Source organism: Microcebus murinus, chromosome 2 (assembly GCF_040939455.1).
Source record: "Microcebus murinus isolate Inina chromosome 2, M.murinus_Inina_mat1.0, whole genome shotgun sequence".
Classification (NCBI taxonomy): Eukaryota; Metazoa; Chordata; class Mammalia; order Primates; family Cheirogaleidae; genus Microcebus; species Microcebus murinus.
In genome coordinates this window covers 71,885,306-71,902,889 of record NC_134105.1, presented here as the reverse complement: position 1 = coordinate 71,902,889, position 17,584 = coordinate 71,885,306, and the positions used below count along the sequence as shown (strand labels likewise).

Here is a 17,584-nt window from a genome sequence, read left to right as displayed (position 1 = left end):
CGCTATATCACATGACCTCCCACTCAGAAGCTCTGATGAAGCCAGAGTTTTGGCTCTAGCCCCTACCTGATACCCTGCCACCTACCGGTCAGCATCTGAACATCAGAGAAAGGGAACAAGCCATCTTTCCCCAACTCTACTTACTCCTTGCAGCCCCCCAAAAGCTCTCATGACATGGCTAACCATCCACTTGGCTGATACTATAAGTATCAGATTGTCACTTCAGTTTACTTTCTTGCTATCCAGCCTTATATTACATCATAGAGACCTTAAAAATAGCTATGACTTGTGGCTAAGGAAATGGTAGAAGGCAACAAGTACAAATGATCTTTATTTTGATGAGAACCAGGACTGGTGATAAACTATGAGAAGAAATAGACAATTTATTGAAGACAGAATTGGGGATGATACCAGCATTAGTATGCATAACATTTTAGTATTTCCTGTGAAGGGACAAAATATGGATGCCCTTAATATAAACAGAAGCTAAAGAGTTTAAATTAACTTGCTCAAGGTCATATACCAGGTAAATGGATTGTGAAAATTTAAATTCCTTTTGGATTCCAAGGCCTGTGCCAGAAACATGGGTCAGGACTAGTTTGTGGTGGACCTTGAAAGTCAGGGTGAGGTCCACAGACTGTATTAAGAAGACAATGGGAAGGTTTTTGAGCAGAGGAGCAATAAGATCAGAATTACACTTGGGTAATTCTAGTCGTGGGGAAGACAAGAGAGTATGGCATGGAAGGGTCAGTGGCTCATGAGGAGGCCATTTTGGAGGCTGTGGCAATTACAAAATTTATGCATAGAAGTTTGCTTTCAGACACACAAAGCTTGAGACGACAGAACCAGAGGAAATGTCCAGAAGACAGTGGAGGCAGGGGGTAGAAAAGAGGTGCTAACCAGAGGTAGAAAGCTGGGAGTTGCTGCGGAAGGGCTGCAGACATAGCCCTGAAAGTAAATGAAATCACCAGGGGCTGGGATTAGGACAACAGGGGACAAAAGGCTGAGGGATAAGCTTGGGGATGTGGCATATTCAGAGGGCAGGAAAGGCAGGGGAATTGTGAAAAGACAGGAGGATTAGGGAGAGAGGTAGAGGTCAGAGCACTAACCTCTAACAGGCTGATCACACAACTGAACAGAGGCTGCCAGAAGCCCTGTTAGGGGACAGACGTGTGTGTGTCAAGAAAAAACATGGATAAGCTGCTAGGGGCCCGGGGTAAGAGTGAGAAGGGGGAGAGTGGGAGATCAGGAAATGAGAGAGAACATGCGACTGCAGTGTGGCAGAAGTGAGGAATGTGAGAGTGGGGTTGTGGAGCAGAGAAAGGACGGGAGGGCTGTGGAGAGGGGAGACGGGAGTGTCTGAAGGGCTTTCATGAACATGGGGTTTGAGAGTGGCTTGCATTGTTCTCACCCATGCTCTGCTGTCTCTCCAACCTTCATCGAAGTTGCAAAAATGCACAAAGGCCTGGTGTGAATGCTGGGAGGAAATCACGAACAGGGCAGACTGCTGGGGGGTGGGGTAGCACAGGGGTCAAACCCTAGAATGAAGAAACAGAAATCATTCCTTAGAAACAGAGACGCAGAGTAGGGGCCTGAAAACATAAGCACACTAGAAATTTGTGAAACGTTGGGAAGGGCGGTGGACTTCCAAAGGGCATGGAATGGAGGTATAGCCAATTTCATCTAAATCTTATGGGACATTCTGACTTCATCTAACATCTGTGGAACAACCCTATCATGGATGTTAGCTGTTAAATATTCTTTCCAAATGAGCTAAGTATGTTGGTGGGTTTTACAAGAGTGAACATGAGTGAGGGAAGCCCTCAGTGATTTGGTTTGAAGATTTAGTAGTCTGGAGGGAGAACACAGATCTTAATATAGCATTACGTTTACACAGTTTACATCAGCTCTAATGGGGCAGGCTGCCCAGCTGCGAGTCATAACTTTGACTTGTCTGCTGGAGAACCTCTCTGGGAAGTTTTTGCTTCCTGTGTTCGTGAGTAATTGTTTCCTAGAAAACTTTTTCCAAACCCGAAATGCTTCTCCTGAGCTAGAAGGATGTGACCCAACTGAGAAGGCTGCCACAAGGCAAGGAGTTGGAAGACTGAGAGCCCTGCATTTGCTGCCTGTCTCAGTCTCCGTGAGGGTTTGCAGCCTTCACTAACGTGGGGCTGGGGAGGCGCAGGAAGCGAGAGCACTGAGCAGACGCCTGTGCCAGGGCAAGAACGGAAGCTAAGGGCCATGGCCCCACCCCAGGTCTCTCCACCTTTCACCACAGACAGATGAGACATTTCCTCTTATTAATTTGTGTAAGTCACAGACAAGGGGGGTGTGCATGTGTGTGCCCATACATGCCTCTGAGGAATTTAGGAAATTTTGGCTTGTGTTGGAAGAAGCATAGGATAGTTAGCTAACATTTGTGAAAGCTGAAATCCTGTCAAAGAGATGATGATTTTAAAGATTCAATTTAATAATATGAAATGATGGCTTTCTCACAGTTATTTCACGGTCTACATTCTGCCAGGTTCTCCCAGCTTGCCCAAAGAAAAGGAGTGAAGAAAATACTAGCTTTCTAAATTTTCCAGTTTTCTACAATCATCACTGGATATGCTGAAAGATTATCTGAAATTCATGAGTATTACTTAGTCTCCATGCATCCTATATTTCTTTTCTTTTCTTCATCCCATATTTCTTATCTATAAATGTTAGTAAACATTAAAGAGTTAGGGGTTCTTACATGCAAAACATATAGAGTTGCTGCTCCATGGTTGGAGAGGCTGGTTTGAAATCATGTGGCAGATTGTCTTTTTCACAGATGGCTACAACAATATCTCTTGTTCCACATATTCTTCTTACAATGTGACATTGGCACTTCTCCCATCCCATGTCTATGTCTTCTCTACCCCAGTCTTAAAACTTGGCAAGATTTATGACTGTTTCCACCAATAGCCTCAAAATTCACATATATCACTTCTGGCTGGGCCATAAAAGGTGACGGAACATTCTTTCTGTCTCTTGGAATACTCCCTTTGGAGCCCTGAGCAACCATGCAAGATGTCTAACTGTCCTGAAGTTGTCATGCTGGGAGGAAGCCCAGGCTGTACGGGGAGGCTATCAGCAACACAGCCCCAGCTGAGGTTCCAACCAACAGCTAGAATCAAATGCTAGACATGTTCGTGAAGACATTTCCAGATGATTCTAGTTTCCAGCCATTAGGTCTTTCCACCCAAAGTCCCAGACATCATGGAGGATAAGTAAGCTGTTTTTGCTGTGCCCTCTCCAAATTCCTTACCTAGAGAATCTGAATGTCATAAAATAGTTGCTTTACACCACTAAGCTTTGGGCTGATTTGTTACATGGAAATAGTAATTGGCACAGATGTGAAAGCAGGAGCCCTATCCACTCCCTGACTTCTACCAAGATACTTTGTCAGAGGGTTTCTTAGAGCTTCTTGGAACACGATTTGAAAACATCTGGGCTAACTAATCTTCGAGGGCTCCAAATTCTATGTTTCTAATAAACCTAGAATTTAATAGCTTTATCAAGAAAGAGAAATATCTTGCTCAGTATTTAGGGATTGAATTTTGTCCCCCAAAAAGATGTTGAAGTCCTGACTCCCAGTACCCATGAGTGTGATCTTATTTGGAAATAAGGTCTTTGCAGATCATCAAGTTAAGATGAAGTCATTTGGGTGGTTCCTCATCCAACATGACTGTGTGCTCATATTAATAAAATGGGGAAATTTGAACATGGATATAGATATATACTGGGAGAACACCATATGAAGATGGAGGCAGAATTGGGGTAATTCATCTACAAGTCAAGGCTCACCAAAGATTGCCAGCAAACCACCAGAAGATGGGAGATGGGAATAGAATAAACTCTTCCACACAGCCCTCAGAAGGAACCAACCCTGCCACAAACATCTTGACTTAGAACTGAGAAAACAAAGTTCTGTTTAAGCCTCTCAGTTTGCAGTACTTTGTCATGGCAGCCCTAAGAAACTCGTATACCACAGAGCAGATTTGAACAGGGTGATGGCCTTTCACGTTCCAAGGCTCTCAATTAATAGAGTTAGGCCTCTTGGTTGATTTAGCAATATATTTTCCAGAGCTTGTTTGGTACAAGTCGTAATGGTAGGCACTGAAGGGAAACACAAAGCTAAATAAATGTTGGTTTTCTGCATTCATTGGGCCTCCAAAAAGGAGAGATACAATAGGTCCTAAAATAACCATAATGTAAGTGGTAAGTGCTCTAATTAAAGAGGCACTTAGAAGTGTTAGAGAAAAATTCTGGATAAGTCTTAAAACCCTTTTTAAAAGTCTTAGGAATTTTAATACAAGCAGGGCCCTAAATTGAATTTGGATGGACAGAACTGAAGGTAGAAGGGGCATTTCTATAAATAGCTAACACTCTATGTGCCCCTGTCTGATCCAAACAAATACAGTAAGCACAACTTTTTTATTGTTGAGCCTATTTAAAACATTGATAGATCTCTGGATAAATTTTTGTATAACATTTTTTTCCTTCCTGTACATATAAGGAAAAAAATATATGATTTTAAATGTTTTAAAATAACCTAGAATGCAACTTGTACCTTACATTTGTTTACTATAGTATAGTATGTAGTGCAGTGCTGTTAAGAATGTCATTATCAGTATTTACCATAAGATTTTGGAGTCAACTTTCTGGTATTTTTGATATAATTATTATTATTTTTTGAGACAGAGTCTCTCTCTGTTGCCTGGGCTAGATAGAGTGCCATGGTGTCAACCTAGTTCACAGAACCTCAAACCCCTGGGCTCAAGCAATTTTTCTGCCTCAGCCTCCCAAGTAGCTGGGACTACAGGCATGCGCCACCATGCTCAGCTAATTTTTGCTATATATTTTTAGTTGTCCGATTAATTTCTATTTTTAGTAGAGATGGGGTCTTGCTCTTGCTCAGGCTGGTCTCAAACTCCTGAACTTGAGCAATCCTCCCACCTCAGCCTCCCAGAGAGCTAGGATTACAGGCATGAGCCACCGCGCCCGGCCTGATATAATTTGTTGATCAGATTTATAATTAAATCACTTAATAGTCACTAGCAGTTTCCAAGTTAGGGAAAGTTACTGGAAAATAATTTACCTAGCTGGTTTTCCGTACTTGAAATTTGATGATTTGAATGTTGGTAGAATTTGAAGGGCAACAAATCACACTGAATTTTATTTTTTTTTGACTCTTTTATTGTTTTAATTTTTTTCTTTTAGTTTTCTTTTTCTTTCCTCTTAGCTTTGCACATATATATATTTTTTTTAATTTTTTTTTTGAGACAGAGTCTCGCTTTGTTGCCCAGGCTAGAGTGAGTGCCGTGGCGTCAGCCTAGCTCACAGCAACCTCAAACTCCTGGGCTCAAGCGATCCTCCTGCCTCAGCCTCCCGAGTAGCTGGGACTACAGGCACGAGCCACCATGCCCGGCTGATTTTTATATTATATATATTAGTTGGCCAATTAATTTCTTTCTATTTTTATGGTAGAGACGGGGTCTCGCTCAGGCTGGTTTTGAACTCCTGACCTTGAGCAATCCGCCCGCCTCGGCCTCCCAGAGTGCTAGGATTACAGGCGTGAGCCACCGCGCCCGGCCTATATTTTTTAAATTTCAGAATATTATGGGGCTACAAACATTCTGGTTACATATAATGCCTTTGCCTCGCCCAAGCCAGAGCTAAAAGTGTTCCCATGCCACACACAACGCGCTCCGCACTCAATGGTTGCGAGTTTGCACGCCCTCACCACCCCCTCCCACAGGCTCGGCACCCGATCAATATTACTTCCATATGAGCACGTAAGTGTTGATCAGTTAGCACCAATTTGATGGCAAGTACACACGGTGCTTGTTTTTCCATTCCTGTGACACTTCACTTTGAAAGACGGGCTCCAGCTTTATGTAGGATAATGTAAGAGTTGATAGTTCACCATTGCTTTTTGTGGCTGAGTAGAACTCCATGGCATACATATATCACATTTTATTAATCCACTCATGTATTGATGGGCACTTGGGTTGTTTCCACATCTTTGCAATTGTGAATTGTGCTGCCATAAACATCTGAGTGCAGGTGTCTTTATTAAAGCATGTCTTTTTTTCTTTTCAGTAGATGCCTAGTAGTGGGATTGTTGGATAAAACAGTATTTCTATTTTTAGTTCTTTGAGATATCCCCAAATTACTTTCCACCATCCTGAATTTTAGAAAGTACATTAAGCATCCTTTAGCAAGAGGCTGCCTATTAAGCTCCATGCTCCTACTACTACTCCCAATAAATAATAGCCTTTTAAAACATAAATCAGGTATTTAATCCCATTGGCATTTTTGTCTTTCTCATTTGACATGAATGCAGTTTCTCTGAGAGATTACCTGGACTTAAAATATCTATGTAGCTAAATGTTTAGATTGAACTTTTTTGACTGAAACTGAATCTCTAGTTTTTAATTTCACAAGTATGAATTCATTTAAAATACTTCCGCACTAAAATAAAGGCTGTCAACATCCTGTCTTTGTTTCTGGAAGCATAAAACTACTAAATCTGTTAGCATGCTGATATTGTTAAGGCTCAGAGTGTAACTACCAGGAAAGTTTATGAGTCACAGCACCAGAGGCTAGAACAGGGGGAGAGTTAAGGAAAAATAGTCTTCTAATTTTTAACAAATTGATATGTTAGAAAGGCTTACAGAAAAGCCCTGCCCCCAAGAAATAAAATCTGGTTTCCATTTAGAGATCATTGTTGTACATGGCCTTTCAGATTTTTGTTGAACTTGGCTACTCCATTGAGTACTTTTCATAAAGAAACTTAAATCACTAAGAAATATAATTTATACATACAACTCAACAGGCACAAATGAGACTCATCAACTGTTTCATAAACATTTATTCCTCAAATACACAGTGAGTTCATCTTCATGTCTTTGCTTTGGTTTTAAATATTCTTGGATTAAATCAATCTAAGAAAGATGTTCAAAGCTGTCCAAATGTTACTTAGAGTATGATTTTAACAAAATTATCACACATAGTCTGTGAAATTACAGTGGAATCTCAAGAACCTTTCCAATTCCCAAAGTGAAGAAATGTTATAATTATTTTTTTGCCATTTCAGAATCACTTCTGGAAAATTGATTTTTTTTTTATTAACAGAACTATGGAGGAGATAAAACATGTAAAACCTACAGGTTGCTTCTTTTGTGTCATTTTCTCCAATATCTATATTATCTGAGACTTGTAATAAGAATTGGACCAAATACTTTTTAAAAATGGTATATGTCTAGATGTAACTTGAGTTGAAATAAAATTAATTCCTTAAAGGATTAAAAAAATAAACAAGAGAAGGGCCATCCTCTGGCTGGGCACAGTGGCTCAGACCTGTAATCCTAGCACTCTGGGAGGCTGAGGCAGGAGGATCACTTGAGGTCAGAAGTTCAAGACCAGCCTGAGCAACAGTGAGGCCCCATCTCTACTGAAAACAGAAAAAATTAGCTGGGTGTGGTGTTGTGCATCTGTAGTCCTAGCTACTTTGGAGGCTGAGGCAGGAGTATGATTAGAGCCCAGGAGTCTGAGGTTGCTGTGGGCTAGGCTGACGCCATGGCACACTAGCATGGGCAAAGTCTCAAAAAAAAGGTCCACCCTCTACTTGTTTGTAAACATTATAACAGAAAAATCCCTGAATCAAAATAATCTGAATGGCCAAATTGGTTTAGATGTTTGATAATATTGTTACCCATCTTACATATAAAATATTCATACTTTGAAAATTATCTGTCACTTATAACATTCCTGATCATATGTTTATTTGCAACTTGCTGTGTTCAAAGGTGTTTAAATAAGAAATCTAAAGTATAACCTGTATTCAAGGATTTACACACAGCTCCACACAAAATAATGTGGCTAATGAACAGCTTTTCATTTTTTTCCTAATTGGATATTTAGGATGACATTCAAATTTAAATTAAAGAAAAAATGCAGGTCTTGTGCTATCATTGTACTAAGTTGCAAACTAACTTTAATGATTTCCATCTTGTGCATCAAACAAAATGCTTATCTTACTAACCAACAATAACAAATAACAGAATCAATTTAGTTAATTTCAGAGTTTATCTCAATATTCTGTATGAATGAAAGGACTGGAAGATGAGACAATGGAAGGTGGCAGTGGGCAGTCTTTTCCTCATATGATATCACCAGATGCTCTAATCTATTGCATTCCCCAGAGCTTGTCTCCAAAATTTCTCCAGAGCTCTAACATAATCTTGTCTACATTTCTCACACACATTCACATGACCTCTCCCATCACACTCACAATCCTTCCTCATCTCAATCATCCTTCTCTAGAGAATTGACTATCAGTAAAATAACCACTATTAGAAAAATATGTAAAGTGACAATTTAGCTTTGAAAATTATGAATTGCAATTTTCTTATGCTTAAGTGGTACATGAAGTTTTCTTGTAGAGGCTTCCCAAAGCCTAGAGTGAATGTGGTTAATTAGGGGAGCCTGCCTACCCATGCAGGACCATTCTGATTCCTTTAAGTAACCACAGTCATTACCGTAAGAGTATTTACTGAAAGCTGAGCTGGACAGCCATTTTACAAACTGATCTGGCAAATGCAGACATTGCACTCCAGATTACATATTAAAGCACTAATTACCCAAATGAAACTCCAGGGGCACCTTAGGTAGATACAGTACATTGAATTAAGGAAGGAAATAATTAGTCACAATTACAGAAATTAACTCAACACAAAGTGAAAGAATGCATGTAGGCTATTTCCTGCAGAGCCTAGTGGGACTTAGTGATAGTTTAAGAAATGCAAAAGATAAATAAGATTTTTAAAAATGAGTAAGAAAGGCACAAATATCAATTTTAAGTTACAAAAATGACTTTATTTTTCTGTTCCTATGTACTACATGGCCAAATAACATTAAGACATTTTATTATGAATTTGCACTATGACAAATCAACTTTTAAGCATTTTCTTAACAATCTTAGAGGTTTGCCAGCATTTGACACAATCTGAACACATACAAACAGTGAGAGTAAACAAGTGGCAAAAAGAAAACTGAGGGAGCACATAAGGCATGGAGTTCCAACTCCAATAAAAATATTCCATTAAAGAGGCAGAAGAAGGTAGGAGAGAGAAAGACATTCAGAAGAAAGATGCAAATGGCACACGATATTAAAAACAATGCCTAGGAACTGTTAATTAACATGGCCAAGAAATTAAGTTGTCCAAAGTTTTATACTCCTTTCAGGGTCTTCTGATTAAAAAATATTCTTTGAGGCAGGGGAAAACACTCCTCTATCTCCTCCAAATGAACTTAAGGATGCTACCTTTACCAGCAAATAACTCTGGGAAGATGGAATAAGATTGGATACCTAGTTAGGAAGGGTGGCAAGAAACCGTAACAGAAGCATGTCACTGAGGCCCAAATCTGAAAAATCATGGCAGGTCTGGTGAGGACTATCCAAGTTTCCTTACAATGTTTCTAAATAGACAAGAAAAGATGAGAAAATCTTCTAGATCCTTTAGGCAGTCTCCTCACTAATAACTATACTGTTTTGCTAATTTGAGGTATGGAACCCTATCCTGAGTTATTAAGATCCTACCAAAAATGTGAATTGTTTGAAAAGCATTATCATGTTCAGGATTCATAGGAGGATGAGGATGTTAACTGCATCTTAATTTAATCTCCACAAACAACTGGAATTATATTGAATTTATCTTATTTGTTCACTACTAAGTACACTAACAGTTTTCATAATGATGGATCATGAATGTTCACTGTTTAAATAAACATATTATTACTATTGATCAGGTATTTTACATGAAATTAGATTAGAGAGTAAAATATTCTCTACTTAAACAATGGATTTTTCTTATAGTCAAAAATAAGCAACAGAAACCCTCTTGGTGGAAATGTTAACAACAAATATAAAGGTTTTGTTTTCTCTTTCTTAATATCAGAAATCATGAAATAGCATATTGAAAGAACTTGGAACTTCCCTTACTTCAAGCCACTCAAAGAATATTCCAGGCTGTTTAAGCCCCTTTCCACAAAGATGACCTGAGAGCCAGGTAAACAGGCACCTTTAAATGAAAAAAACTCCTACCAGGTATATTTTCTAAGCCTTTCTGAAAAAGTGCCTGCCACATAAGATGCCATGTAAATTGCTAGAATCCATTAAAATAGCTGGGAAATACAATGTCAGGGAAAGAGGTGGGTGAACAATAAGAAAAATTTATGATTGTAAATAACAGATTTCATTGTATTAATATCAAGAATCTTTGCATTACAGGTGCTATGTCAAAACAAAGTAAAACAAAACCCAGCACATAACAAGAAAATGCAATCGCTTTCTGAAGTGTGGTCTTCTTAGGTGAGTTCCATTGGAATATACTTACATGCTCTCTCTCGACTAGATCATTAGCAAACAATTGTTTGCTCTGTGCTTAACCTTTAAAGCTGACCAAAAGCTCACCCATCATGAGCTCCAAGCAGCCACAGGAGTTAAGATTACATACAGTGCTTTTATATTTACATAAGCAGTTTCTCATGCATCCTACAGAGATTAGAGAAATAGAGCTAGTTGTTCCTTTTTAGCAAGAGTGCTTATAAAATACAGAAAGTGATTAGGTAATTACCCCTCTACTCTGAGTTGATCAGTTAAAGAACTTTAGAAAAGTCAGAAGTTCATTTACCTGAGTTTCCCATTTAAAGGCTAAATAGTAATTGAATGCTTTTTACTTACCAAAGTGAACAAAAACTTACAATATTAAAAAGGGCCAGAGTCAGAAAATGCAGACTCAAAGTTAAGTTTGAGACTTTCAAATTTTTATAAAACCTAATAAGAACATCTATGATTTTCCTTCTTAGTTAAAACATAAAGTCATAAAACTATACTGATTTACTGGATGTTATCAAAACTGAGGTTGGGGTCAGCCTGCAAAATCATTAAAAAACAAATCAAATTCTTTTGTAATTTTGAGCAAATTGTTATAAGTGATAAAAATGAATTATTAGTGATTTATTTCAGTTATGAGCCCATATGAGATTATTAGTTAACACCAGATAAAGACTTCAGCATAAATATAATTTTTAACCTGAATAGATCCCATTTGAAGGGTGAAATAGAAAATAACTATAAATTTTATCCAGAAAAATAGTGCACCCAGTGTGTTTCCAGCAGTTATCTAAGCTCACCTTTCAACAGGGTATTAAATATTTCTGCCATGCTCAAACATGGTGATCTGCCAACAAATTGTTTAAAACAGGGCTACGTTTCTAAATACAACCCATTGTTCATACTCAGGATCCCAGCAATATTCTGGAATTAAATATTTTATCATACAAGAACTATAACCATGACACTCTTTCAAACATTATTTCAGTTGCAGGTCTAAATAAATCAGCTATACAAAATCATCATTCTAAAACTTTAACATAGTGCAGAAACTGTGAAGTACTTTGGTTTATATGATTATATTAAGAAACAAATGAAAAGCAGCTCTTTCCATAATCCTTCACTCCATTATGTATCTTAAAACTTAAAACAAAATTGAGGCACACAGTTCCCATAGTTGATTTCTGTATATGACTCAAAGTAGCACTGGGCAAATTTACCAGGTTCAGGGAACAATTCTTAAAAACAGCACTTTGAAATCCCAAATTATCTTCCTACTTTCTTTCATTGTTAAGTCACACAGAACTTTCTTAGATCAGTCTAGGGCTCAGAAAATGGTCCCTGTGAATTTGGTACATAAAACAACCTTCCTATAATCAGTAGCGCTGGTCCTGGATAGAGGGCACAAGTAGTGTATTTCATTTTTCCTGTTCTATCTAATAGTCAGTGAAATATTTTGCCCAAGAGCCTATACTATGTTGGATTTTAAGTACACAGGTAAGTAAAAGCTCTGCTAACAATCAGGCAAAAATTATTGCTATGTAACATGACTTAGCAATTTATTCACACTTAAAAAAAAAAACTTAACAGAGCCATTTTAGATGAGATATGTGTGTTAAGCCAGATAGCAGATAGAGTACCTGTGCTTGAACCACTAGCATTCACAGCAAGGGCAGGCTTGACGGAAACCAATTAATATACAGTTGTTCCTCAGTATCCCTGGGGAATTGGTTCCAGGACCTTCTCAGACACCAAAATCTGAGGATGCTCAAGCCACTGATAACAAAATGGTGTAGTATTTGCATATAACCTACGCATATCCTCTCGTATACTTTAAATCATCTCTAGATTGCTTATAATACCTAGTGCAATGTAAATGCTATGCAAATAATTGTTACATTGCAGTATTTAGGGAATAATAAAAAGATAAGAAAGTCTGCACACGTTCAGTACAGACGTAAATTTTCTCTTAGAATATTTTTGATCCATAGTTAGTGGACTCCCCATATGGGGAACCCATGGATATGAGGGCTGACTGTATACGTAAGTGTATTATTTTGTGCAGCAGGCAGAATTTGAATAGATTAACACTGCCCTAGTGCCCTGAGCAAGGGAGAGGGCCCCACTGGAGCACACCAGCTCTTTGACAGGGCACTTTAGTAGTGAAATTTTTTCCATCTGATGCATCCACATATCAAGATATCAAATATGATTAAATTACTCAAAAACAGGCTTCTAATTCTATGATTTTTAAATTTAATTACCTGCTGGAATATTAAAATAAATCTAAGTTCTCTAAGGTCATGCACCAGTACCACATAGCAGTATTGAGATTAAGGGGAGGGGAGGGCCTCTGTGTTTAGTTTTGAAATATTTAAAAAATATTGGTAAAAATGCTAATCAGTTAAATTATAAATGACCAATTCTAGCATGCCAACCACTAAAGATTACTTTCTTCACCCAATTACAAAAGCCTTGCCTAAAGGATAACTATAGATGTCAGGTATATGATATGACACAATTTACGGTTCTGTTGGAGGCACGGGGAAAATTCAGAAATAATACTCTGTGACAATGCACTTATGTGAAGTTATACTCCAGAGAAGTGTTTTTTATAGAATGAAGGACTTGGCCAGTAAAGAAGGCAGCTGGTATTAAAACAACTAGCACAGATTCCTTGGTATACACACAATGAAAACACAAAAATGAGGACCCTACACAGGTGTAAACAAGCTAAAAATGACCCTGGCAAAATATCTCCCTCTATTTAAAAAAAATGCCAAAAGCATGCAACTTATAATTCCCTCCCTTTCACAAGAATGAACTGAAAAACAAACAAAAACTAAAAACAGATGGAACCGTCTGTTTCTATCAGTAGAAAACAATAATAGATACATTAGGTTCCAAGACAAATAAAACTTTAAAATATTAATATTGAAAAAATACAATTAAATTTTTATTAAAATATACATACTCCTTACTCAATCTTTGTGTACATTTTGTTTTGTGTGAAAAAGAAAAAAAATAAAAATAAAATAGGAAAGGCATTAAGACTACCTAATTATTCATACTGTATTTGGTAGAAGCGTGTTTCAGTCAAACTTTAACGAAAAATAAGTTATTCTGTTTTCATTTGCTCCCGGACGTCAGAAGGCAGAGTTTCAAACAGGGCGTCTTCCACAACTAAACCAGCTCTCTTCAGAGCCCGACAGTCGCCCAGTTCAGGAGGGAGGATTTCAAAGTGATTGCCTTTTACATCCAAGTAGGAAAGAGATAGTAAATTTCCAATTTTCGGTGAAAGTACAGATAGGCTGTTTTTCCCAATCTTCAGAGTTTTAAGTTTCTTGCAGAAGTAGAGTTCATCAGGAAGGCTTTCCACTTTGTTACAAGTGATGGAAAAATACTGTAAACTTTGTAGAACTCCGATTTCAGGTGGGATAAATCGAATGTCATTGTAGGATAAGTCCAAGTAGCGGATCTTGTTGCATAGGAAGAGGTGGGAAGGCAGCACCTCTATTTTATTATGACTAAAGGACAGACGTTCCAGGCTGGTGAGTTTCTTTATATGCTCTGGGATGTAGGTGATGCTGTTATGCCACAGTTTTAGCACTGTCAACTTCCTCAAGTGCTGAAAGCTAACAATTTCTTCTATAGATTTCAGATTGTTTTCCTTCAGGTCCAATTCCTGGAGGCTGAGCAGGCTAAAAACAGCGTGAGGAATGCGCTCCAGGTCACAGTGGACCAGTTCCAGCTCTGTCAGATTGGTCATTTTCTTTAAGTTGTTGAGCATAACCAGCTTGGTGCCATCATTATGTATGCACATCTTCTGGAGATGGCTGGAAACATCAACCACTGCCTGAGGGATTTTGGAAACGTTGCTTTTGATAGAAAGAATTTTAAGGCTTTTGAGATCCCGCAGAGACTCAAGGGTGATGTTTTTGGAAATGTCATGACTCAGAGAGCCAACCAAGTAGAGCTCTTCCAGATTCCGCAGTCCGTACATCCAGGGGGGCAGCTCCCTCATGTCATCAAACTTGACGCTCAAGACTTTGAGGTTTTCCTTCAGGAAAGAGAGAGCTGCACTGTGGATTTTGACAGAGCACTGGTGTAGGGAGAGCTCTTGGAGATTGTCTAGTTGCGCGATGGTGGCTGGTATCATTACGTTCTTAATGATTTCAAGTTTTAGAGACTGCAACTCTGTGATTTCAAAAACAGTGTCTGGAAGGCCAGAGAGCATGATAAGAGGCAATTCCAGTCGATTATGGGCATTTGTCTGTAGCTTCTGCCTCAGTTTATCAGGAGTCCACTCATTATTTAAGTTCAGCTGCTTTAATTTATTTTCACTGACTTCAGATAGGAACACTGCAAATCTCTTGGAATAGAGAGGGTCATATTGATCTATCATATGAAGCATAAAAGCAAAGTCATTTTTCACATCTGGAATATCATCAATCCCAGTCTCCTGCCGGACATACTCAAAAGAATATTCCCTTAGAGAACGGTAGAACAGCCAGTACAAGGTATAAAGGCACGTCAATCCATAGATACTCACAAAGCACAGGTAGCAAAATGAGAGTTTTGAGAACAAATGTGCCATGGTATGATTGCAGGAAAAGTTTTTATATCCAGTCATGTCCTGAATGTCAACATTACAGTCCACTGTAAATTGGACTTCAGGAACCAGAGCACTATTGTATGCAATTATGATTAGGAATTTGATAACCTTAAGTACAGTCTGTCGAACATACATGGCATATAGAATATCACCTTCTTCTACATGCAGCCTGAACTTCTTCACCTTCTCAAATAAGGCCTTTGCTTGCTCACCTTCCTTTTTATCCAGAGCCCCCGCAGTGGATTTGTCAACCACAAACTTCTCAGGAATTGACTTTAGAGACTGAGAGTTGACTAGGCTGCCTTCTGGACCAGACTGGATGGTGTTGGACTTGCTCATGTTGTTCTTCCTATTGTCCTTTTCTTCTGAGTCCTCCCCGGACACTTCAGATAAAGCCCGTGTGGTCCAAGGAGAGTCAAAACACTTCCCCAGGATGGAGATGAAGTGTTCTATTTTGGAGCTGGAACCAGGGAATTTAAACCAAAAGTTACTGCAGAGCATGAAGACCAAGGTATGGATGAGAACAAGGTAAGGGAAGTACTTGGCATACCAGTGGAGGGCTCGCTCGTAACACATCTGGTTTATAAAACTGTACTGTTGAAGGTCCAAATCTGTCTTCAGTCCTTTCATTTCCACAGTGACGGGGTTAGTAGGAGACGGTTTAGGTGGAGGCAGTGGGGTGGTACTGGCAACTGCTTGAGACACGTTCGAAATGGAAGAGTGGTTCTGAGCAGGCTGCACTCTTTTCGGGAGGCAGATTATCTTGTCTTGCATGACCTGAAACACAGAAATAATATTTTCAAATTATATTACTCAAAGAGCTTTCATAATGTCATTAGTGCAAAGAAAGCAGCAATAACATCCAATAAATGTCCATTTCCTTTGCCTGGAAAATACAATGTTCAATTCCAGCACCAAGATTTTATTCTTAGCCCCTGTGCTGGAAAAATGAAATATCTGACTTTCTTCATCATGTCTAAGTTATGACATAAAACAGCAGTTTTGTCAGGTCATAGAACAATTCACAACAAAGTAAATATTTACAGAACATTTATGGGTTTTTTGAAAATAGCATTTCTTGTCTCACTGGAGCCTGGAAGAATCAGTTATTGGTCTGGGAAGTATATCACCTTATCAGACTCAAACTTTGAGTTGCATGTCCCCCAAGATTATAGCAGTTTATATATGAGAAGTAAAAGGATTGGAAGGAAGAAATTTGAAAGAAAATCCTGTCTTTATTGTTTTCCCATCTCTTCCTACCCATATCCAGAATATATGTATAAATCAACATGAATGGCTTTAATGTAATGGGAATTTTATTAAGCTTTCAGAAAAAACATTTCTCAGAAAGAGAGAGAAAATATAGTATTTAAAAGTAAAATAATTATTTCTAAATTTGCTAGCTTGCACACAATATATTACACTGAGAACCACTATCCTTCTACCAATGCTTTGATTTGTTGAAAAGAATATTAAGCCACAGTAATGTCTAGCAGACTCATAAGATTGCAATTTGGGAAGGAGAAAATGTACCCTCTCTGAAGATGAGGTAGAATGAGGCAGAATATATCTTGAATCAACCTGAAGGAATCATGCCCAAGAGGGGGCCCATGTAAGTGAAACTATATGAACAATAAACAAACAGTTCAATGGAAGGATAATAACCAAGGAATATACAGCAATGACATGTGGAATTAATAACGCAGGGAAAGCCTATTTGTACCTTAAAATGTCAAATGGCTGGAAATCCATAGTGTTTGGTGATTCTGCAACAGCAAATGGTTTAATGATTTTGCAACATCAAAGCCCTTTACACTGACTGTAGAAGTAGAAATGGAACCCATTGCAAAGTAGACTGCTATGCATGGTAGGTAATGTGACCATAAGTGGGTAACAAGGGAACTAGCAACCCACCACATAGAAGAACAAGGCTGACAATGCAATGAACCATCCAACACTTTGTAAAGTGCCTAGTACATGAGAGACCACCAGTATATATTTGTTGACAGAGTGAATGAATCCAGAACTGCCACTATTCCTTCCAGTTTGGTTGTATCGGTCTGGAGGTGAAAGACACCTCTCCTAGAGATGAAGATGGTGATTAGAGTGATGCCAGCAGTAAACTTCTGTTGTGCTTAATATGAAACTGACCCTATTGTCATAATGTCACGGGTACTGATTCTTTTAATTGCTATCTTAATTCTTATTAATATTCTTATTATTTTATTCCCATTTTACAGACGAAAGGAGACTGAGGCATGGACCCAGGTTAAGTCACTTGCCTAATGTCATCCATCCCAGGACCACCTGGACCCAGAGCCCACATTCTTATTTTATTTTACTGAGTGTCTAGCATTAAACGAAAAGGATACCAATTTGACTTTATCCTCAGTAATAAATTATTTTACACAAATAAGTCATATCTTAGGGAAAAAGTTTGCTGTTTCCCATGTCCTATGCAGATAACAAGACACAAGGTTAGGTGAGGAGAGAATGTTTCACTCCAAGATTTATAAAGCTCTGTCCTGGAAGATAAATCAGGG

General features: G+C 38.5%; 1 protein-coding gene across 1 annotated transcript in view; it reads right to left on the bottom strand.

Annotated features, from left to right (window-relative positions):
* Positions 1-8,885: 8,885 nt before the first annotated feature.
* Positions 8,886-17,584, bottom strand: part of LRRC8C (leucine rich repeat containing 8 VRAC subunit C) — an 80,479-nt gene continuing 71,780 nt past the window's right edge. Inside the window, exon 3 of the mRNA XM_012790850.3 lies at positions 8,886-15,818. Coding sequence (XP_012646304.1) covers positions 13,545-15,818 — 2,274 coding nt within the window. The 3' untranslated portion in view covers positions 8,886-13,544. The remainder of the gene's footprint in view (positions 15,819-17,584) is intronic.